General features: G+C 41.9%; 1 protein-coding gene across 4 annotated transcripts in view; it reads left to right on the forward strand.

Annotated features, from left to right (window-relative positions):
• Nucleotides 1-25,756, forward strand: part of QSER1 (glutamine and serine rich 1) — a 771,358-nt gene that overhangs the window by 409,739 nt on the left and 335,863 nt on the right. For all 4 annotated transcript variants that reach the window (XM_086955859.1, XM_086955857.1, XM_086955860.1 and 1 more), the window contains 2 exons: nt 5,000-5,175; nt 6,867-6,944. In XM_086955859.1, the coding sequence (XP_086811985.1) occupies nt 5,000-5,175; nt 6,867-6,944 (254 nt within the window). The remainder of the gene's footprint in view (nt 1-4,999; nt 5,176-6,866; nt 6,945-25,756) is intronic.

Consider the following 25,756-nt stretch of genomic DNA (forward strand, 5'->3'; position numbering starts at 1 on the left):
GTAACCCTTGCAGGGAGGATTTTTAATAAATTGTGTTTATATCTTTTAAGTCCTATTGTTGTTGTTGTGTGTTTACCTGTTAGACTTTGTCTATTGATTATAATCATGTTGGGAGAAATAGAAATGGACAGTGCTTGAATATTCAAACCATTTCCACAATGCAGTGCAGTGACTAATCTACATGTACTGGTATTGCCTTAACATAGTCTAGTTTAAGTCCACATTTATGACTCTATTTAGCTGTATGTAAACCACAGATTTTTCTCTTTTCTTAAAGTATTTACCCCTACCTGTGTACATTCGACAGGGGAACCTTCCATATATTTTGAAGTAATCAGACAAATACAAGAGAGTTCTGGAAAATTATAAATGGTCTGGCAAGACCAAACAAAAGGGTTGTTTCCTCTGTTCTAACTGAGCAAGAATGGGTGACATTTCTCAGAAAACATTTAAACCAGAAAGGTATAACAAAAGCAAAAATTGAAACACAATCTACAAATAGCTATGATTGTGATATGGAAACCCCAATCACAGTAACAAAGGATCAACTAAAAAAATTAATTAAATAACAGAAAGATGGGGCACCAGGACCGAATGGAATTCCTTTCGCCCTATTCAAAGAAAATCCAGATCTATCAGCAGCATACTTAGAAAAGGTATTCAATGAAGTTATCGAGAAAGGCGTTATCCCGGAGTCATGGCGAGGGTCATTAATTACACCAATTTATAAAAAAGGAAAGTGGGCGCTTGCAGAAAATTATAGGCTCATTACCCTTCAAGATACCGAGGCTAAGTTGTTTGCTAGGATCCTACTTAATGAGTTGAACGAATGGGCGATAGAAAAAAAGATTCTGCCACTGAATCAAACGGGCTTCGTCAAAGGCTTAGGGACATCTACAAACATCCTGGCATTATCTCTTATAATGAACAAGTCAATTAGACTTAAGCAGCCCTTCTATCTATGTTTCGTAGACTTTAAATCAGCCTTTGATTGTGTCCAAAGAAATCTGCTGTAGAAAAAGCTCAGAGAAATGAATATTCCAAGGGCCTTGCTGAAAATGATCCAGCTCTTATATAGCAAAACCTGGGTTAGTATAAGGATAGGGGATGGCAAAACGCTATTGAAGGAAATCCCAGCCATCGAAGGTCTAAAACAAGGCTGCGTACTGGCCCCACTTCTATTCATTTTGTACTTGGCAGATTTAACGGTGACCTTAGACAAACTAAACGTACACCCCCCGAAATTAGCTGATTGGCATATTCCTAACTTGCTGTATGCCAATGATGCCATCCTTCTAAGCCACACAAAAATTGGGCTACAGCGATTAATCAATTGAACATGTACATATGCAGAGGAAAATGGGATGGTGAATAATGAAACTAAAACGAAGATCATGGTAGTCTCTAAGAACGAAAAATTAAGACAAAAATGTAATTGGTATATGGAAAACCTACAACTAGAGCAAGTCGATGTATACAAGTATTTGGGAGTACTGTTTGATGAGAAGGGTAATTATCAGCCGCAAAAAAGAGATATTCAAAGGAAGACAAACTCCCTAATTGCTGCATTTAGAATCCTGCAGAAAACACTGGGCAACCTTACATATGGGCCGCTTTTAAAGATTATAGGGGCAAGACTGCTACCAACAATTACATATGGCAGTGAACCATTAATGGGAAATGATACTGAAACAATAAATAAGGCTATATCCAAAACATATAAATTACTACCGTATTTTCCGGCGTATAAGACGACCCGGCGTATAAGACGACCCCCTACTTTGCTTAATAAAATGTAGGTTTCGTGCTATACTCGCCGTATAAGACTACCCCCACTTCCAGTGCAGTCCAACACAGTCCTGCATAGCCATTTTGAGAATGTATTTTATTTTATTTTGGCTCGTACTTTGTATGCTTTTGTAACCTGCACACTTATCACTTTTTCTCCAGGAATGTACCGATTGCTACCTCATGTATTTTGGTTGCTCGCTATTGTCACTTTTGATCCATGTAACTTAATGTTTGCTTTTGTAATTTGTCGATTTGTTATTGTTCCTCTTGTATCAATACTGTTCCTACTGTAAAGCGCGGTGCGAGGGGAGGGGGAACTCCGGCACTGGGCACGGACGGCGGATTTGAGCCCCTGGCTGGGTCCGAAGCGTGGGCAGGAAATGGTGCAGCTTAGGGAACTCAAACACAAGACTAACACAAGATCAGCCCCTCGCCAGCCAGTGCGCCCAATACGCCTTAATATTTTCACTGCTTGAGCAATTTGTTACAGGAAGATTTCTGTAGAAAAACAACCACATCAGCCCATTTTTATATTATGCAGAAGCAGTCTGACACCTTCGGGTGTAGTCCGCGCTATGTAAAAACGCATGAAAACATTTCTTCAAATTTCTTCAAATTTAGCATCCGGCGTATAAGACGACCCCCGACTTTCCAGAACATTTTAAGGGGTTAAAAAGTCGTCTTATACTCCGGAAAATACGGTATTTCACCTCCCAATTAATGCCTCGCCAGCCCAAATTAGACTGGAGTTTGGTTTAAAGAACCAGTATTATGCGAGGAAGGGACACTTTATTAAAATCTGGAAATGGATTAAAAATGATCACGACAACCAAATATCGCAGTTATTATGGAAAGAGATAAGTAATAACACAAAGACAACAGCATGGAACTATCTTAAAGAAGCTATAAAAGAGTTTGCGGTCACCTCAATTTGGAATAATACTATAACTAATGTATCATTCAAAAAAATAATCAATAGAACTACAAACCATCTAGCACTCTTAAATGACAAAGATAGTCTTACAAAAAGAAAACATGCTTGGACAATAATAAATGGATATAAAAAAAAGAAGGTACAAGACTATTTGAAAACCCCGTGGTCAGAAAAAAAAAAATCCTTCTCAAAGCAAGATTTGGAATACTCCCGGGAACTTGCCACCTCCCTCCTTGGAAAATCAAAGAAAGGTGTACATTATATAGACTATGTAAAAGTGGAGAATATAACATTGACCATCGGTTATGTATTTGTCCCGGACTCCAAAATGAAAGGAAATCTTTACTTAAATTCCCTTTTAATGTACGTGGAATACGGACATGTAAGCAAGCCCTGAAATGTTGTCTCCAACCAAATGATATAGGTATGAATGTTACCTTTGTAAAAATTTTATTAATAGCAAAAACAAAATTAGGAGACTAAGTCTTGAATGAATTATCTTAATGATCTTTAATGAATTTTATGAAGAAAGTGTTTTTCTATTTTTTATTTTTATTGGTTTTAGATGCTAAAAGTATTTATTATGGTAATTGTACATTGTAAGATTTTAAATAATCAAACCATAAAGATATATATAGAATGATTCTACTATTGAGTGAGCCAAATGTTTAGTAGCAGTTCTATTTCTTGTTCCATCATTTTGTTTGTTGATAATATTAGTGACATTCCAGTTTCTATGCAAACATAATTAAAACACAGAGTCTTCCAGATTATCTAATAATTGGGTCTTTAATCATATGGGATCACTCAGAAAAATAAACATATCCTATGCAAGTGTCATTGCAATATGCCCAGTGTCACCTGTCCTAATCTGCCTTCCCTTTTACCTGAACTGGGCTTCCCTGTAAGTGTCTCGAACATATAAACATCAATAATGAACAACCGTGTCAGGTGGTTTGCTCTGTAATTCAGCAGTCAGATTTTATTTCCAGTTTTAAACCTGACCTTGGGCCCGCATAAAGGAGCCTAGTTCAACTTTTAAAACCGAGCCCACAATTTTAATCATACAAAACGTAGGGGTGAATTTGCCAGTTAGAAGTGTTAAATGCCTTTTAGTTGTCTGCAATTAGCAGTTGTAGTCCAATGTGGAATAAATATGGATTAGTGTGGGTGGACTAAACTCAACACATTTCAAAGTAATGTGACTACCAGTGCCATGCTAAGTATTTTGACATACATGTTATTCTAGAATAATGGGCGTAAGACCTACGATAAAAAAGTAATTGTAGGCACAGTTACAATAGTCTTTCATTGTCACTGGCATATTCCCCACCATTGTGCACCCAGGCATACCACTCGAAGTTTGTCTGAGAGAGACACTGATAATTCTCCAGTAAGAATCCATCATCATACAATGTTTTGTCTTATTGCGTGAAACACAAAAAGATGATTGCAGGAATGTTTACAATATGTTTTGATAAGTTTAACCACTAGCAGTCCCTCGGGTTGCATTCCAACCCATTGTTCTTTTGCCCTCCATTCCACCCGAGTTTGTACCCAGCCATACTTAATTCACTGTTCACCCTGTTCCAGTTGGAACAGTCGAGCCAGAACTGCCATGCCAGGTCCTCTTAATTGGAACTCGAGCAACCCAAGAATGGTTTTGCCCTGATTGTGTCTTTTCTTAGCTTGACTCCTATGACACAGGGGATATAGGACCGATGTCTGGGCATATCCTTCTTACTTAGGGCTGTACATCAAACGCAAAAAAGGTGATGGGAGGAATGCTTGCAATAAGTCTTACCACTGGCAATCGCTTGGGGAGGCATTCCAACCCATCGTTCTTCCTCACACTATGCAGGCCATGCCATATTGCCTGGCCTCCAACACTGTGTCGATCGTGTCTAGTAAGTGGGGGCTAGAGTGACTCTCTTTGTTCTAAGGTCGTTCAATACAATCTTACATCATTGCACCTGAGTAGCATCTGGCAGAGGCAGTTAGATTCACAAATGTGTTGAATATGGAACCATTCATACCTCACACCCCTCTCAAATACATGGAAAAGGGGGATAAAAATGTTTGGCCCCTTCTGTATTTTCTTGGGAGCTTGTTATGTTCCAGTGCAAGAAACTGCTAACATTTCAAGTTATTATTGTTAAATGAAAAAATATTTCAGCCTAGTAGAATCATTCTTCAACTTCCACAATTAGGTAGGTGATATGATTGCATTCTCAGATTTCAATAACTTAAATGTCTTTTTTTATATACTTGCAGAACTGGACAAACTAAGTTGACTGGTAACAAAACTCATGAACCTCATGGACCGAAATCCAAAGCAAAACAGCCAAAGACTAAGGCTGAACCACCACCAAAGAAACGCAAAACATGGAAAGAGGAATGTACATCCTTTCAACCTGATAAACCTCTTGATGTTTCAATGGAGAAACATGGTGAGCGGGGTTCATGTGCAAGGGAAGTAGAACCCGGATTTTGTCACTGGTAGTTTTGCCTAAAAGTGAATTTTGCAGTTGTTGTTTTTATTAGCTATAGTGCAAGCTTGGCCCAAGAGCATTATACCACTTCCACAAGTTTCAGGCTGCATTACGTATGGTCAGGTTCATATTTTCTAAGGCATGAGGGGCAGTATAAGTGATTTGCCCAGAAACATGGGATGTTGAGCTGATCAAAAGGGGGAGAGGGGGCTGCGTACCTTGTTCCTCAGTGCCATACTCAGCACCTCTGACCATTAGACCAAATCTTCGTTATAGTATGTGCTCACGTTTAGCAACTCTTCTTTAGCTCTACATGTACATTGATTTAGAAGATAGAAGTACCTGCTTCCCATTGAGAGTGGCAGGTATTTTCCATCTGGTCACATTGTGTCTTCCCTCCAACCCTCCCAAATACTTGGGGGCTACTCAAAATCTGGTAGTGCCTGCCGATTTCAAACACCTGCTCTCCATCTACACTATTTGTCAAACTGGATAAAAGCAGCTTGCACTTATATGTAATAGCAGTTTTCTAAACTATGAGAGTGAATAGAAAACTGCTAATGTATTCTACATTAAAATTGTTACATTTAGTGCAATACAATGCGAAACTAACTGCCTTAGCAGAGAAACAAAAGTGTAAGCAAGAAAACTAGTTAGCATGTATAGAACCATGAACATCTTCCAGCCAGTGTAAATCCCTTTAAAAACTATTTCATGTAATAAACAAAAAGTAAGATCCTCAACACTTTCTGTGAATGGTAGGCCTATAGCGCAGTATCTTTGTATCTCTATATGAAGAGGCAAGGATTTGATTGCTACATGTGATATGCAATGTGTTTACTATAAAACCTTTTTCATCCTATATTTGCCCCTTTCAATTTTGTAAAATGTGTGTGGAACATTGGTAAACCACAACAGATTGTGATGATGTACTTGTTTGTTGCTCAACTACAGTTATCCCACTTACCTTTATACTATTGCTACATCTCGCATTCTGCATCAAAGTCAGGTCACAATAGGTTGGGAATACTGCTGTTCTAGAAGGTAGAACTGTTTTTTTTTTTTTAAACAAAAAGAACATTTCAAATAAGTGAAGTTGTTTGAACTCCCAGACGTCTCACTGTGTTTTAAAATACCACTTTTGGTTGCTGCAACATGTTACTTAAAGTTTATACAGAGTGTTGTTTTCATAGCAAATTGAAAGCAATGATTTGACTTTGTGACGACTCTAGATTTACATCCTATGAAATATTCTGATGACCATACCCCTTTGGTGAGTAGACACTAGTTTAATGAAGATTTATTTAGCATCCCTCTAACATGTGTTGTTTTTCAGGATCAAGCACTTTAAAAATGCCTAGAGTACTTATGCAATGATGTACTGTGGGTTATATTCTTCCTCATAAGAGAGACTGTCAATGGTTTTCTTTTAGGTATATTTGTAAGCAACTGCCTATCTGCACAATGCAGGCTAGTTAGGGTTGCTGTATCCTAAGAAAGAGCTCACACTGTCTGGGAACTATTAACTGATAATATGGTTCCTAGTTTGTTCCTTGACAGGTGTGTTAAATCAAAAGGACATACATTTCCTTTCTGGGCAATGCACACACACCTGGTAGCGTTTAACTTATCTTTTATTCTTTTGACAGGCAATGGACAGGATTCAGCAAGCTCACAGCAGACCAACTCAAGTTGTGGGACTGTACGGAACATATCAAGTGAAATGGGCAAGTAAACCACCAAAGTATGGCATGAAGTGTAACCTCTGTTGGTGAACTATTGGGGGAAGCCTCTTGACAGCCGACATATCTTGTGATTGTACTGTGTCAGTGCTTTTTGTTTTATTTAGTATTTAGACTTCTTGTAGGTTACTTTAGTCCATCATTGCCATTCTTAAAAACGTTGATCTATAACAAAGAGTTGGTACCAGATTCTATAAATAACAAGTTGTTTTAAGCTCATCCCTCCAAATAAAAAATGGCATATACTCCATTATGAACTTTTTCTGTGTTGTGTAGTAACACCCATGAAAGGGCCTTTCAAAAATAAAAAGGGAGTCTTCCCAAACTTATCTCTTTAAATCTCTTTAAATGACGTTGCTGATTTTACCAGTGGTTACTGTTCACTATTCTTCTCCCTACCCCTAAATGGAAAAAAAGTAATTCATACTCTGAGAGTCTAAATTTTCTTGAAAAGCCTTTTTATTTTATAGTATTTACTTAAAAGGCTATGCAGTAAATTAAGTCACAATAGGGCTCAAAACCGAAGTAGACATCCACAAACAAAGGGATGTTTTAGAATGTCTATAGGTGCAGATGTTTTTTCTCTACACGCGACGACCCTTTTTAACATATGATATAGTGTTGCTATATCAAAAAGACGGTAACAGGCTTTACAAAGAACTGTTAAGGTTACAACAAAACTTGAATTAAAAACTTGATGAAAGAGTAACATATAGAATTCTAATTGCAATTGGAAGCACTGCGGCATATGCAAATAAGAAAATACAGATGGAGCCAAAAGAAATGCGTTTTTAGTAGTCCTGACGTTCAGTAGGTTTGGTTGTGTTTGTATTTGGAGTTGGGAAAGAAGTTCCAAAGTTTGAATTCAGCTACAATGAATTCAATCACATTTACATTTTTGGGGGGTTCGGCTATACTGTGGCTTTACACGTTAGGGCCCACTGTCTAGCATAGTTGGTCAGTAGTTTGACCACATAAGGATAGGCCTCGAGAAATGTACTCAGCCACTCGCAATGGCGAGCCAGATTTATTCAGGGCGAGCTATTTTTAGGGCCTGCTGGTCCGTACTGGTGACCTGACGCCAGGTGTTCTGTTCAACCACAAGTGATTGAGCAATAAAGATGATGTTATATTTTGTTTTTATCTTCTCGCATTTGCTCTGCATTCAGAGACAGCAGTCAAAAGTCAGTTTGTCTTCTTAAATTTACTTTTCTTTCTCCAACTGTGAAATTAGAGGATTTTGACACAAATCCGGACCCAATCACTATAAAAAGTGTGCCACTCCAGTGGTGTTAAAAGTATTAAAAGTAAGGTGTATCAGCTCACCAAAAAGCTGTGGCAATTGAATGCATAACAGGTATTGATCCTTAGAAGAGGAACGTGCTACTTGGTGAACAAAAGTTTCTTGGGCAGATGTTAAAGCCACATCTTTTTGAAACAATAACACTTTAATTCGGCTTAACCGATCAAAGTTAATCTGTGAAAGAAGAACTTCCGGTCACAAAGTAAGTTCCCCAAGAGAATGCGTAGGAGGAAATGAGACCTTCATACTGCAAGTCACACCATTGGAAACAGATACTAAAAAAAGGGAACCTAGTTTCATTGCACAGCACCTCTGATCATTTACAATTAAGTTGATGCCATTGAAAAGTAGCAAGAATTCATACTTTATCAGGGGCATCGGAATACCCTTCAGATAACACACAAGGCTAGCCATTGAGGCATTACAAACACCATGAAGTGTTATCTCCCTGCAAACGAAGAAGTGTCCTAAAGAAGTTGTACAGTTGTACAGTTGTGTAGACTAACCAAAACTTCTTTGTTTTCGTGCATACATTTGTACTGAAAGGGCAAAATACAAGCTGCATGTTTTAGACATGAGGTGAAATGAAAAGTTGGTAGAGGTAAAGAAATTAATTTGTGAATCAGCCATGTAGCTGATAGGGGTTCAGCTTCATTAAAAGGCAATTTTTTTTTAACTTTTCTATATGAAGCCGATAAGTAAGTTGATATCTTTTTTACACAACTTTCTGAATACGTGCAAAATTATAAGGCAAAAACAATTCAGTTGTAAATAAATATTTTCATGGTACGCAATTTAATTTGAAAACCTACAATGTCCAGCTTAACTGTAAAATTTATCTCAACTGTATGTGGCCATATTGAAGCATAGACATGTCATTCTGTATAATATAAACTGCAGATGAAACAATATTATTCAAAGAATAAATGTGTGTGGACAATGTAGTCACCCCATTATTGACAACTGCCAATGCTTTTTCAAGATTTATCTGATCAATCTCTCTCAACCTTTTAAGTGGTCTTTAAATGCAGACAAGGTGGGGTGTTCTAGCCATTGCTGGCATAACTTTCCTGCGGTAAAAGTAGTAACTATTCCAGAGTGTTTCGACTGAATATACCGGGGATCTGGTCTACTTGCTGTAAACCCATTGCAAGAGTTTAAAAATCGAGCTTTGCAGCCATGTTGTCAACAGGGCGTAATATCCACCACTCTGAAGTAGAAATGGACGGATTGTAAGTAATTCTGCATGAATCCTTTTCCGGATTCATATTCTGTGCATTATTCCGCCATCTAGTGGCAAGGTATGGAATTGTTAATTTTTGTGGGCATTGTCGGTCACAATTTTGTGGTAAGCCCATCCCCTGGGTGACATCAGACAGCGCTGCGGAAGTTCCGATCCATGCTGGCCATCTTCAGATTCTTTTATCCGCCGTTGGGTCTGGAAGCACGACAGAGGAGCGCTGAAAGTTTTTCAAGAGAATCAAATATTTTTACAGAAAAGTGACCAAATCTCTAAAAAGAGCAGTACTTTTTTTTTCCGCCCGATGCAGGAACGCCCGGTAACAATCACGTGGTCAGAGAATGATGGCAGAGAAGGTTCATATAAAACACTCACTTTAAATTCTGCCCAACTGCCCCCGCAAAGTCTGCAACCTTTGCCTCCCAAAAGATCACAGGGATGAAGACTGTGAGGCTTGCACTGCGTTTGTACTCATGACTCTAAAAGTTCGTAGGTGACAGAGGCTAGAGCACTACGCTGTGGCCTGCACTCAGAGGATGCAGGTTTCGGCAAAGGATCTTGGTCTATCCAGTGACAATGGGGATATTGTCAGGGAAGCCAGGACAGCTCATGGATGCCAAAATCTGCGCGGCTGATGCAGAAGAAAAGAGGCAAAAAAAGCAGTGCATGATACCGAAAAGAATAGTTTGAAGGTAACTAAACCACTTAATGGCTCAGATATTAAGCTCTCAGGCAATAGTCCTCAACCCAGGAATACCGATGAGGGAAGATACTGTCGAAACCTTTGACGCAGTCATCCGCTCAAGACGGAGCGAAAGACCAGAACAAGGTTTCGAAGACGGTGGTTTCATTGATGCTTCACGACGAACAAAAGGCGCTTGATGCTTGACGAACAAAAGGCACTCAAGGTCGAATGCAAAAAGAGAAGGCTTGCGGCTATAATGGCCAATCTCCTGCAAAGGAAGAAGAAGTTCGACTCCTTGAAGGAATTCCCGCAAAGCCTTCAACTTCAACTGGCACAGAAGATGACCAGTCTTCCTTGGAGGCCCCAGTAAGTCCAGAACTTAATGAAGAGTAGCAGGAAGAGATGTATGCGAACCTGAGGAGGTTGAAAATGCAAGGGGGTTCGACGAAGAATCATGTACGATCTCAACATCAGGTCCCTGGAGGAAAGAGTGAATAACTAACCTTTGAGATCATCTCCACCATACATGACCTATCCCTCTACAATAGCTTTCTCAAAACAGCAGCGGAGACCTATGGTGTTCACTTAGAGGAGGAAAGAGGAGATTAATATTTCCTCCATGAAACGTTAATGCCATTTCACATAGGAAACCGTTATCTACCCATGCTCCCTAGCATATTAGACCAAGGGAAGGAGGCATTCGGGAACCAGTCACTGCAAGGACTGTAGCACCCAGAGTAGAAATAAAACAAACCTTCTACTCGAGACCCTAAATCCATCAGGGGAAACATTACTGTGGACTCATAAATTGTAGCAACCGCCAAGAAAAGGAACAACGCCCACACATCCACAGACCCACCACCTGAAAAGGAAAGTGAAAGACTTGACATTGTGGGTAGGAGAATGGAGAGGGAAGCAGCAACTCAATGGAGGATCGCTAACTCCAGTACCCTCTTAATCAGATATGGCCACCGACAATGGAACGAGATGGAGTCCCTCTTGCAGCATCTCCCAGAATATTACAGGAAAAGAGCCAAGGCGTGGATTCAAGAGGGAAAGAACATTGCTAACACCAGCCTAAAGTCAGCCTTAGGTGCAGCAGATACTGCCAGCAGGCACATGTGCACAGGAGCAACATTAAGAAGACATGCCTGGATCCGAGTGTCTGGATTCAAAACAGAGGTGCAAGCAACACATCAATTACCTGGAAATGAAGACAGTTTTCCTAGCCTGAGGGCTTTCCAATCACACATCAGTCAGACTGTACTAATCCAAACAGACAACACAACAACCATGTCTTCTCTCAACAAACAGGGAGGCTCGAAATAGTAAACCCTAAGCAAACTAGCCCAAGAAATATGGAGCTGGACAATACCAAGACAAATCATAAAACAAACAATCCACCTACCAGGAAAACAGAACATTGGGCAGGCTAGTTAAGCAGGCAGGAAAGCACCTCCCACAAATGGAAACTGAAACACTGGAGATCATTTTCAATTTTTAGGGAAGCCTAAAATAGGCCTGTTCGCAACAGCAAAAAACACAAAATGCCAACACTTCGCCTCCAGGTTTCGACACCACCAGTCAGAAGGGAATGCCCTGTCAAAAAAACTGGGCAGGGAGATTTGCATGTGGTTACCCTCCGATTCCCCTGATATCAAGGGTACTGGACAAAAGCAAACAACCAGGGACAAAACTCATAATCATAGCCCCCAAAATGGGCCAGATAGACATGGTACTCTGACTCGACCTATGCTGCATCTGCAGCATCTACCCAAGACGATGGAAATCCTTCGAGAAGCAAGAACAAGGTTATGATGCAAAATGCAGCAGATACATTAAATGGTGCAGAGATAGCAGAAAAATTGAAGCAAGCACAGAGCAGGAAACTGAATTAAGATACCTCACTCACCTGTTACATAGTGAGCGGACCTATGCATTGTTAAAGGTACCCCTGACAACAATAGTAGCCACACCAGGGGTATGTCAGGAAACAGCTTCTGCACATCCGTGTGGTGACAAGATTCTTGGAATTTTCTAACAGAGTGGCACCACCAAAATTGCCACTCTGCTCCCGTATACATACGGAGGATTCCCGCCGTACGCCACACCGAATTCACGCGTCTATGTACCGTCCAGGAGAATCGTATACAGGCAGTAGTAAATTCTCGGCATCAATCAAAAATCCGAAAGCATCTCCTCGGATATTCACAGGAGGAAATGCTTGGAACGCTTTTTCTGAACAAGCGTCTTCGCCCAGAATAGACTCGAACAGCCCCTCATTCCGTCTCTCCCCATCTTGGCCGCCATCATAGACAGACAAACGTAACGGTGAGGTTATTCTGACGTCCCTCCCGCACCGATCGTATTTAGCTGAACTCTTTTGAGACCTGTATTTCCATTTCTTCTAAGAACCGAAGATATTTGCAGTAGCGCTGTGCTTTGAGATATGCTTCGTCAGCCCTTTATTGAGACCATAAATTATCTGACTATTTGACTTGACACTACAAATTGGATCTTTGAAGACCGCGCAGATTAATGGAATGATAAAATGCGCCCTGATGAAGGAATTTCCTAAATAACTGTCTTTTCCGAAACGCGCGTCGGCGCTCTTTTTCCTGATGTATGATGAAATTATGCTTTGATTGAGTATGATTGTATGTATTGTATGATAGTGAGCTTGTTGTTGATTGGCTGAATGACTGAATTGCGTGTCATGTTTTTATTGTCCTATTAACTTCTGGGCTGATGTTCCTTTTGTCTCTTGTACCATTTCATGAAATTTTTATGTATTGGAAGTTGATTAACATGACAACTCTTCTGTGTGTTTTGTTATTAGAATCTTATCAAAAATGATCATATAAAAAATAAGTTTTCTAAACAAGAGTTTCATGCCGCATTGCCCTGCTAAAAATGGTGGTGCTGCCCAGGCGTTTATATTCCTTTGCAAACTAGTCTCTCTATCTGCCCCCAGTGTTCCGCTCCTTTGAGCGCATGATGCGTGATTTCATTTGGAAGGGCTCTTGCTGCCGGGTTGCGCTAAGCTTTATTTGTCTGTGTATCGGGGAGGCCTTACAGTACCCCACATAGAACATTATTATCTAGCAGCTTAACCCCAGTGGGTGGCTAGATGGATGAGTGGGCAACACACAGAAGACACAGCTGCATACCATCAGGTCTGGTCAAGCTCATCCATTCTTCGCCTATTCTACCCTGGAACCTGGGACAAGACCCCAGAGCAGCTAATGCTAGCCGTGGCCCATAGGTACTTTTAAGTGCGCTTTATTACTCACTAGGGACTGTACCCCATTTGCGCCAGCCCTGCCCCTCCTAGGCACGCCTAAAGGCGAGAACTGCGTCATGAGTGTGGATCTCCCTGCCTGGAAAGCAGTGGGACTGCAAACATTGGGCGATCTTTAAAGGGACGAACAGCTGACACCCTTTATAGAGCTAGTGACAGACGAAGGGCTCCCTCAGGGACAGTTTCTGCCCCATGCCTTCCTGCTTGCGGAACTGAGGGTGTAGTGGGGCGATATATGGAAGGAACCTGCAATGCACCACACTGTCCAATACGTTCACACCATGGGCACAGAGAGGCGCCTTATTAAGTGGTTCGCTGACTCTTTGCTCACACACACAGCACACTCACTGACTTCACTGAGGTGTCGCTGGGATGCTGCCTTACAGGACCCCAGCACTGACAAGGAGAGGTAGAACATTTTGCAGGGTCCAGTTCACATACCCAGAAATGCTAGGTTGCCCCAGTACTGGAACTTTCATAGATTCCCATGCTTTGTATCATTCCCCGTCGTCAGCCTGGGATCCTCGGTAAATATAAAATACCATAGCAGTATGTACAAAAGAGAAAGTAAGGCCTAGGACTTATCTAATTTTGTAGCCTATCTACCTCTTTTTGTAAAAGAGACCAATATTTTGCAACAGCCAATCAGATTAGCCTCACCCCATCAAACCCTCTTGAGAAAGCCTCAAAGACTCAGAGTGTAAGATCTGCAGGACCTTCTCAACCAAAACTCTGAGAGACCGAGAAGGAAGACTTCTGACTTGGCTACAGAAAATGAAGTCTCGGAAGGAGGTTCTGTCTAGTGACAGTGAAGATTCTTCCTCAGCTACATCTTTGAGGAGGTCTACAAAAAGGGGTAGGTCTTCCCCTTCTACTTCAGCCTAACCTCCTGCTAAAGCCTCTCAAAAGACCTCTGAAAGGTCTAAAAGGCTTAGTCCCAAAAAATCTCCTCATCACCCAAAGGAGAAAGAAGGACATCATCCTGAGGCGTCCTCTGGAAAAAAGTCAAGTCAAGGCCTTTCTGTTGCCTCGTCGCCATCAGAAATGGAGAAGACCATCAAGAAACCTTCGAGTACGTCTCAGGAAGTGAAGGGAGAGACGAAAATGTGTCCGTCGACGACAATCTCCTCAGGTACGTCGACGTCAAAAACTCAAATGGTTTCAATTTCTGCTCCGTCGACGGGCCCGTCGTCGAGAGCATCATCGACGATGACTCCGTCGACGTTACACCCTTCTTCGACGAGAATAACAACCTCGACGATGATGTCGCCAACAATAGTGTTGACGAAGACGATGGCTACGGCGACTATGGTCCTGACGTCAACCTAGTCGACGGTACTGTCGACGATCAGCCCTCCGTCGACGATTACTCCGCCGCCGACGACGCTTCCAACGACGACGATGATTCCCTTGTCGACGACACCGCTGACGATCCAAAAAGTGAAAATTTCCATCAGGAAAAGACTAATAACACCTAAAATTACATCACCCTGTAGGGTAACACCATTGCCTCCACCTCTATGTCTGGACGAGGAATATTCTGATGAGGATGAGTCCATATGAAGATGCTTATTGTCCTTCACAACTTCAGGTGAAGTACCAGGACTCTGACTCAGAGGACTATTATCTGGATCCGCATCATCCAGAAACTCATTTTACTCCACGTGAGACATATCAGGAACCACCAGGACAAGGTATGGTTGCCATGCCATCTTCACTTATAAATGATTTACAACTAATGTTTTTGGATTACAAGAGGATGTTCCCATCAGACACCTCCGGAACAATACAGCCTCCTCCGCCACCACCTCAGCAACCTCCTCCGCCACCACATCAGCAACCTCCTCCGCCACCACATCAGCAACCTCCTGTTTCTGTGGCATCAACCTCTCAAAGGCAGGGAGAACAACCTTAGATAGAAAACATGATATAGTGACAGTACCTGATGATGATGATGATGATGATGATGATGATGATGATGATGATGATGATGATGATGATGATGAATCATCAGATGAAGGCCAGAATGTAGAACAGACCCAAGATCCTAATACAGAATGGGACGATTATGTTATCCCGGATCCATCCTCGGACCCGGTGGATTCGCCTCCTGTGGACATAGGTTTCCATAATCTGATGGAAAGGGCATCAAAAAGATTTGACATTCCTGCTCCTGTGTTACATTCACACTGTTTCCTCTATGATTTTAAAGAGCCCTACAAAAAATCCATTTGTTCCATACTCTTTGTAGAAAATGTTTGGAATGAAGGCAAGAAGGTTATGCAGTCTCCAGCAACTGTAACTCCGGTTCTACTGCGCCTGGAGAAAAAATATAAAGCTCCGGACGACAGTCCTGCCTGTCTTATTGGACAACCTAAACCGGACTCTGTTATTTCTCAGGCGGCCCAAAGAAAGTCAAGGAACCCGACGGCACCCCTGACAGCACCGCCAAACAAAGAGGGGAGGTGCCTGGAAAAAGTAGGCAAGAGGTTCTCCTCTATGTCTAGCCTCCTGGTTAGGGCCTCAAAGGCACTAGCAATTTTGGGACGATATGATCCCCAAATGTGGTGCGATCTTTCCCCTTTCATTGATCAGCTTCCTGATAGTGCCAAGACGAAAGCGAGGAAGATCCTAGAAGAAGGTGAACGATCTTCATCTGAGATTATAGATTGTGCAATGGACATTGCTACAACAGCTTTTCGCGCCTTAGCAGGTTCAGCGGTCCTGAGGCTTCAAGGTTGGCTGAGATGTACCTGGTTTCGCCCGTAGGTGCAGAATAAAATTCTGGATCTGCCCTTCAAAGAGGATGTGCTGTTTGGCAAGCATATAGATGATGCTTTACAATACATTAAAAAAGATACAGAAACAGCAAAATCTTTGGGCACACTTCAATATCGAAAAGTACCTTTCAGGGGTGCGAGAGGTAAAGGATTCTTTACATATAGGGGAGGTTATCAACAACGCTACTCTTCCTATTCACAGTCCTCTCAATCATTTAAACCTCAATATTCTCAGCGGCAAAAACAATCGGCGTCTGTCTCTCGCCAATCTTCCAGAGGTAGACAACGACTGCAGGGGAGAGACACCTCAAAACTCTAATAGCGGCTTCCTGGCTCTGTCTACTGGTCCTCCACTCCTTGTAACATCATTATGGGGCAGGATTACAAATTTTCTTGATTGCTGGAAGATCATATCAACAGATCGGTGAGTCCTGAATATTGTTCAATTTGGCCACACATTAGAATTCCAAAACCTCCCACCTCCCAGATCCCCTCGCGCCAGAGTCAAAACATCTGCATCTTCTCCGTCTCGAAGTTTGTCATCTGCTCAACAAAGGAGCGATAGATCCAGTGCCACTCTCTCATTCACAAGACGTAGGAAAAGTGGCGCCCAATCTTAGATCTGAGGGAGCTCAACACCTATCTCATAAAACTCTCTTTTCGAATGGTCTCTCTTCAAGACGTCTTGTGTCTTCTAAATCCAGGGGATTACATGGCGACCCTGGATCTCCAGGACGTATATTTCCACGTCCCGATCCACCCATCTCACAGAAAATATTTACGCTTCACAGTAGCCAAGAGCCACTTTCAGTTCAAAGTTCTACCGTTCGTGCTCCGTTCCGCGCCGCGGATATTCACGAAGGTGAAGGCCCTGGTAGCAGCATTCCTAAGAAAACAATCCCTAGAGGTTTTCCCATACCTAGACGACTGGTTAATAAAGGCTCCATCGACTCCAGCAACGACAAGGTCAGTCAAAAGTTGCATCCAACTTTTCAATCCCCTGGATCTAAATCTCAACAAGGAAAAATCAGTCTTTGTTCCATCCTGAAGGGTCAGGTTCCTGGGTGCCATTCTGGATACAAGAAGCTGCAAGGCTTTTCCTACTGAAGAAAGACAAAAGAAGCTAATCTGCTCTGCCAACCATTTACGAAGAAGACGATTCCTGACAGTTCATCAAATCAAGTTTTTCCTAGAATCGATCTTATCTTGCATACCATTAGTTCCGCATTGCAGACTGAGAATGCGTCCCTTGCAAGAACAGCTAGACATACAATGGCGCCAGGTGGAAGGTTCTTTCGAGGACAAGAACAGGATCACTCCACTCATGAGAAAAGCGGCTGGTTGGTGGGCTATCAAGGAGAACATCTCAAAAGGTCTCTTTCAGAATGGCTTCATCCCCTCTGATTCTAACCACAGATGCCTCAATGGAAGGTTGGGGCGCTGTCTTACAGGACCTCCAAGTCAGCAATCACTGGAATGCTGAAGAGTGTCTTCTTCATATCAATCTCTTAGAACTCAGAGCGGTTCGCCTAGCCTTGCAAGCTTTTAGGCCAAAAGTTCAACATCCAACAGTGCTGGCCGGGACAAACAACACAACGGCCATGCATTACATAAACAAACATGGAGGTATGAGATCACGTCTGCTCTCGAAGGAAGCCCAAAAGATATGGGAATGGGCGATTCTCCACAAGAGAATTCTTTCAGCAGAGCATCTACCAGGCACTCTCAACATGAAAGCAGACACTTTAAGTCGTCTAAAATCGACTTGTCACGAGTGGGAATTGGATCAAGTCATTCTGGAGGAAGTGTTTCAACGCTGGGGAACTCCAACAATAGACCTGTTTGCGACTCCAGAGAACATGAAATGCCGTCTCTATGCAAGCAGGAATCACCATCGAGGATCACTAGGGAATGCTCTTTCGATGTCTTGGTTAGGGGCATTTGTTTACGCCTTTCCTCCAATTCTCCTAATCCCACGACTTCTCAGGAAAATAAAGATGGAACCTTGCCGGATGATCTTAATAGCACCAGCATGGCCTCGCCCATTCTGGTTCACAGATCTTCTTCTTCTATCTCAGGACCATCCATTTCGCCTATGTCCCATTCCATCTCTAGTGACAATGTCCCAAGGACAGGTAGTACATCCAGATCCAGGCTCTCTTCATTTGAAGGCCTGGCACCTGAGCACAGAGAATTCCACAGCCTAGATATCCCTCAGTAATGTAAGGAGATATTAAGTCAAGCACACGCACCAAGTACAAATAAAACTTATCTTGCTAAATGGAAGCGCTTCTGTCTGTGGGGTCATTTGGAACGCATCCATCCATCCATTCTCTTCAGCCCCTCATTAGATACTGCCTTACATTCAAAATCAGGTCTTTCTCATTCTTCTGTTAAGGTCCATCTGGAAGCTATTTCAAGATACAGAGGATCAGCTTTGGGTCCTTCTATCTGGTCAGCCAGAATTATCAAACAATTCCTGAAAGGTCTTTTCAGGGTTTTTTCTCCAGTGTGTCCACCACCCCGACTTGGAATCTCAACCTGGTTCTGGCTCATCTTACGAGATCTCCATTCGAGCCAATCCATAGGGTGGACTTAACATTTTTGTCTTGGAAATTAGCTCTCCTTTTAGCCCTCACTTCAGCTAGGAGAGTAGGAGAATTACAAGCTCTATCCATTCTAGAATCCTTTCTTCAGTTCAAAAAAGACACTGATTTTAAGGACCGATCCGAAATTTATTCCAAAGGTCCCTTCGAATTTCCACTTGAACGAGCCAGTGGTTTTAAAATCATTCTTTCCTCGGCCTACATCCCCTGCAGAACGGTCTCTGCATTCCTTGGATGTCCAGAGATGTCTCAAATTTTACCTTGAACGCACAAAGGATTTCAGAAAATCATCTCAACTTTTTGTGGCTTTTAGTGCACCCAGGAAAGGACTTCCTCTCTCGAAACAAAGAATCTCACGCTGGATTTCCAGTGCAATTCATTTTTGCCACACAGCAGCATGAAAGCCGCTGGAGAGACATGTAAGAGCTCACTCCACAAGATCAGTTTCATCTTCAGCAGCTCTCTTCGCTGGAGTCCCTATAAGAGACATTTGTAGGGCAGCCACATGGAGCAGAGTCCATACTTTCACAAAGCATTACTAACTGGACTCTTTGAGAAGCGAAGGGGCAGTAGGACAAGCAGTCCTGAGTAATCTTTTTCAATGAGAGGTGAGCTTTCCCTTCTCTCCCTCCTTCCTATGATTGCACATTTTGTATTATATAATGTTTTGTTACAAAGTATAATATATATATAAATATATATATATTTTTATATATATATATATATATATATATATATATATATATATATATATATATATATATATATATATATATATATATATATATATATAGTCATATGGATACAGTTATGCTGTGACGTTGTAATACACTTGTAGCAAAATGTGCAGTGGTGGCTTACTGCTAGCTACTCTGATACAAAGCATGGGAATCTATGAAAGTTCCAATACTGGGGCAAGAAAACAAGTTACTTACCTGTAACTTTGGTTCCCCAGTGTTGGTAACTTTCATATATTCCCATGTGCCCACCCTCCTCCCCTGGGAAAGCTCAGCCTTCAGCAAAACTGGTTACTGTTACACAACGACTATGAAAATCTGAGGCTCTCTCAGGAGGGTTCTATGGGGTGAGGCTAATCTGATTGGCTGTTTTAAAATGTTGTTTCTCTTTTACAAAAAGAGGTAGATAGGCTACAAAATGAGATGAGGCCTAGGCCTTACTTTCTCTTTTGTACATACTGCTATGGTATTTTCTATTTACCGAGGCTCCCAGGCTGACGACGGGGAATGATACAAAGCATAGGAATCTATGAAAATTACCAATACTGGGTAACCAAAGTTACAGGTAAGTAACTTGTTCTCTTCTGCGTCATACAGCTCTACATAATCCATAGGGCATATTTCACATTGGAAAACATAAACAGATATTTGCTGCCGCAGAGATGCCTTTGTCCCCGCTGTCAGCAGGTGAATGTTGAACTAATTCATATGTTATGGGGTTGCACTGCTTAGGCCGCCTCCTGGCGAGTGATCTCCACTCATCTCTCAGATAGCACAGAGCGCACAGTGGCAAATACTTAGGAAATATGCATTTTAGGCCTATTCCATAGACCCAAACAATGGAAGGCGTCACCACTTTTTATAGACCTGGACCTGAATACCGCCGAACGGCTGGCCACCAGGCGGCGTAAAAACCCTGAACCTCCATCATAGGAAGTGAGGCTGCGCTCCTTCACAAACTGGGCATGTGCAGAGAGTATGGCGCTGAAACGAGAGGATGCTCTGGGACTGCACAAATTTCTCCTGGCGTCTGCCTGGGAAGTCATGCTTGGGGAAAACCTGTACGGGGTGCCATTCCCCCAGCTCAGAAACATGCTGCACCTCAGACACTTGTGTCTGAACTTCCATTGACAACAACTAACAACCCTATCCAGGGGGTGCACCTGTGCCCCCGACACTCATTCCCCAATCGCTTAATGCTACATGCGTTCCTTATGCGGGTGGGATGCTTGCCATCAGGGTTTTAGAAATGGGTACAAACTGGATCCAAATCGCTATGGCATGCAGTTAGATACTTTTGTATTATACATCACCCCTGTTAACCTTCTTCTTTCTATCCACATGCACAATTGTGCTACTTCGAGACCATCACTGGGCACAGCTCTTCCCGGCCACCGCGCACGCGGACACTCAACTGCGCCAACGATATCACCACCACCTCACTTTCTAGCATGACACAATTGTAAATATGTAATCTCTGTCTCTTGATCAGCTGTTAATTTGGTATTGTAGTTCATGCTATCAACACAGTTTGTATTTGCATGTGTTGCATCCTTTGTTTACACCACAAAATACCAATAAAGAAATTGCAACAAAAAAAGAAACACAAGTTTCGTGAAGGAAACCAGTGTCTCCTTTGCTAAAGCAAGCAAAGGTTCCCCAATAACTAAATGAACAATCTCAAAGACAGTAGAAACAATGCAGACTTGCTATTCAAGGGTGGGGAGGACACTGCCCACACACCCCAGAACCCATTGAACTAGGAAAAGAGGTGCAACACTGGCATTCCTAGCAAACTTTCCCATTGGCCCTATTTGCACAGCAGTAACATGGGCATCACCTCACACTTTTGCAAAACACTATTGGGTGAACGTTCAGATGTACAAGGAAGCGCCATTGGGACAGAAGGTGCTACAAAACTTGTATGCTAACGCTTCATCTTTTTATCCCACCTAACCTAAGGGAAATGACACAGCAATATATTCTAATGCACAGCATGTAAATCCAGAATACGATTCAGGCTGCTAAAAAATAAATAGGTACTTAACAGTCAGAGTAGTTTGGCAGCTTGAAGAGTTTTCTGGTTTCACATGCGACCTACACTCCCCAGAAATGGGAGATGATGTAACTAGGTTGAGGGAAAAAAAGATAATTGGAAGTACACTAGAAAAGGAAGAAAGAATGCAGGATATGCACTGGATCATCCGGGACACTGCCTGACGTCACACAGGTAATAAACATACCACCAAATGGTGGTCGACGATGCCCACAACTGAGGGGAAAAAACAATAATTCCAGACCTGTCCTCTAGATGGTGGAATAATGCACAGTATGTGAATCCAGAAAACTCTTCATGCTGCAAGACGAATTTCTGGTAACTATCCATTGCGTTCCATTTTGCGCCGTCTAATTGAACAATTGTTCAGTGAAATTAATAAACTGTTGCCAATCATCAAATTTTGCAACCGAGGGAATGCTTGACTCGTTTACATTTTTAATATTCGCCAAACCAAGACATGTAGTCTTTTGTACTGTTTTGTTTAGAATTTTTTTTTCCGAGGAATGCAAATTAAAACATCAGTGCCCTGGACCTGCCAGTGTTGTGTCCCCCAAACAGATTTAAGATCAAATTGTTCTTCCAGTTATCATAACCGTGTATGGCTGGTTGTGAAATAAACAAATTGGAATAAATTAACTTTGCATGAGCATATTTTTCTTCACTGGCGAAGGTGTAAGATTATAATTTTAAAAAAGGATCTGTAGGGACATGATTAGGAAAATACGGCAACTTCTGTAAATAGTTTTTAGGACTACCCAGAGGGGTTCCCACTGTGTATAAATAAAAACAGCATGTGGAATACTAGCTCTATGTAAACAGTGATGTGCATAATGATGGTAACAAAACACTTCACCGTAATTTGCAGAATTCAAATACAGATCCTCATACTTCAATACAGTGTACGATACTAATCCAGAAAGCATATTATAAACAGTCATATTAATCAGAAATATAATCTGGGGAGAAAATGTCATCCATAGCAACTTAAAAAACTTATGGTATTTGCATTTTTTCAGTTGGACCTAAAATGTCATGGGGAATTTTAACCCAAACAATACCACCATAAGCAGAAAATGCAGTAATGAGTCTTTTGGGACCTTTTATGAAGAAGAATCTGGCGAAAGCACCTCAGCTACAAGTTCTGGTGAAGTACGATCTGGAAGGTAGCGCCCATTCAAAAGCAGAAAGAGAACTGTAATAAATCCAATTCAGAGGTGATAAAAGAAAATTCCAACAATAAAGCCATGGAGGAAATAGATAAGTCTGTTTCAGCATTAGGAAAAATGTTTGTGTACCACATATAGAAGTATGTGAGGAGTCATACGAAAAATCACCAATGCTGACAAAATAACCACAGTCAAAACAGGAACCTCATCAGGTAAAGGAGAGCAGGTAGGCACCTCCAAAGATTGTTGATATTACATAACTTCATTGCAAGTAGCAGCAGTGGAAAACGGCAAACTCACATTAGAAACACATCCTGTGTTGTTATAATTTACTGGTACGATGGAAAGTGTAGCATCTGTAAAACCCAGCCGGGCGTAGAAAGATTAGGACTGCTTACTGCAAGTAGAGGGATGTTTTGCAGTGTAGGGAAAGGTGTGCAGGAACTACCCAGAAACCTTTGTGTAGTACTGGTCACATGATGTAGCTCAGGGGTCTCCAACCTTTTCTGTAGTGAGAGCTACTTCTGATAAGTGAAAATCGTCGTATGCTACTAAAGGCCAAGCAACTCATACTTTTTTTCTAAGAGACCCCCACACTCCGCTGTAAGGGAACTACAAAGTTTGAACTACAGTTGACTGCACAACGGCTTAGTGCTGTTTGTATATGGTTGAGGGCAGGAGGGTTATAATTGTACTGACATTACTATAATTATACCCTGGCTAACCAATGGACCTCATATCGGTTGTAACACTTTCAGACAGTCCTGTCTTTTAGATTACATTTTGCATGCTGACATTTAGAACTCAGACTTCCAATTCTAAGAGCACATACACAGTGCGCAGAATGTGACATGCTATTGGTCAGAAAACCAAGATTGGATGAGAGTTGCATGTGATGTGTCCACTGGCATTTCTGGAAATGGAAGATGGACATATATTTTTATAAAGACACATGTAAACCTTGCTCTTCCAGCCTTCTTTTGTTTTGGTGTGTTACTTAAATTATGTTATTTATGATTCATAACCTTTCTGTAGTGACACCAGCAGATAACAGCCACCAGAAATGGTTTAATGAAACATAGCTTATTCAAAGGCAGGGCTACCAGGAAACACTGCAACCCAGCCATCGATCCTCAGCAACTGACAAAGAATTGTACAACAAAGAACATTACAGAATGCTACATTCTGACAGAAGTCCAGGTCCCAGCACAAGTTTGCGATGGAACCGGACATAAGGACTCTCAGAATGCTACATTTTCCTTTTCATAAAACCAGCTATAATGAAACTATAATACAATAAGAAATAAAGAGCTATAAAGAATAATAAAAACACAAATATCTCTTGAACACCATAAACTTGAGTAGAACAACAAAACAAAATAACATTAGCAGAATTTGAAATGGGACGTGTGGTAAGCATAGAGATAGAACACCATGCGTCACTGCCTGAACCTGACAGACAACCTTGAACAACGTCCCCTCCTACATAGCACAATTTCTGTCTTCTCTACACAACCATCACATACCCTTTTTCATTCTTTCACCTTAATATCATTTTCGAAGCATGTGAGCTGTAGATCACATGCTTTGCATGCTCCTGCCATCTTGTGTTGGGTCCGATGTTTGCAAGTTGTTTTTATTTGAAGAAGTTTTTCCAGTCACAAGGTAAGTTGACTCTTCCTTTCGGTAATAGTGCGCATGAGCATCGAATCCATTGTTAGATTGTTTTTTTCTGCCATCGGGATCGGACGTGTTTTGCTGCACTTGGAAGCAGATCCTCATGTTCCCCTTGGTGCGCAGTCCACTTACCCTTGACGGTATTGTTTTTGATTGTGTATCTCATTCTTCGTGTATCATATTGGTTTATAAAACTCTTTCCGATCAGGAAATTCGTGGAAGGCCATCGGAGCCACCTGCGTTGGTCCACCTTGCAGTCCATGGATCTGACTCCATTTTAATTTTGCCCCAGGTGCCCTGCAAAGTTTCCGGCCACCGACTCACCGGAAGTGTGCACTTGTGCTTATCCCCAGAGCACCTTGAACAGGACTGCAAAGCGTGTAGATCTTTCGGTTTGAAAAAAATGCTCAGTGACTGTTGGGCTCGAAGTCACGAAATGCTAAGTTAAAACATCGGCTCCATTCCGGACCTTATCGGAGAGGATGCTCTGCAAGAGAAACACTAGGAACGGAGGAAGAAGAACAGGAGGAGATAATTTCTGTCTCTGAATCCGGCTTCGATATGGACAAAGAAATTCTGCATGGTCAGCGTATCGTGAGTACCGTACCTCCCTTGCCTCAAAGTCCAAGTCAGACCAAGGAAAAGGTTCCACCTCCCCCTTCGGGCCAAGGTAGGCACCGAGAAAATGTTTCCAACGTCCCGGCTTCAAGCCCGGCACCAAAACACACACAAAAGCCTTCCGGCTCGGGATTGAATCTGCCACACTCTGGCACTGAGCTGAAACCTTCGGCCTCGAAACCAAAATCATTCTCGGAGCCGGCTTCTTCATCAAAAACAAAAGCTTCTTCGGATCCGAAAGCTTTTGCACCGAAAACACCGCCACCGAAAATCTTGGCGCCTAGACACAAAAATGCTCCGTTACTGCAACAGAGCCCCCGTTGCGATGTCCCGCCTTCCAAACCGGACCAGAAACAAAAAGAACTGTTTATTAACCGTAAAACTGGACATTTTTCCATCAAATTGCCACTTAAACGCAAACCAGAGCCAGAGGACACTTATCACATTCCTCTTAAAAAGAAACATGTTGGTACTAACCCTTCTTCTCCTCCTCTATCACCTCCTTCCCCCACAAAACAAAAATGTACTGATAACACCTAATAATTTACCACAACCACCTGATGATCAGGATGATGGTGATGGTGATGGGGGAGATGATACTATGCCTTCACACTCCTGGGCAGAT

The sequence above is a fragment of the Lissotriton vulgaris genome, chromosome 2_1 (assembly GCF_964263255.1).
Source record: "Lissotriton vulgaris chromosome 2_1, aLisVul1.2, whole genome shotgun sequence".
NCBI lineage: Eukaryota > Metazoa > Chordata > Amphibia > Caudata > Salamandridae > Lissotriton > Lissotriton vulgaris.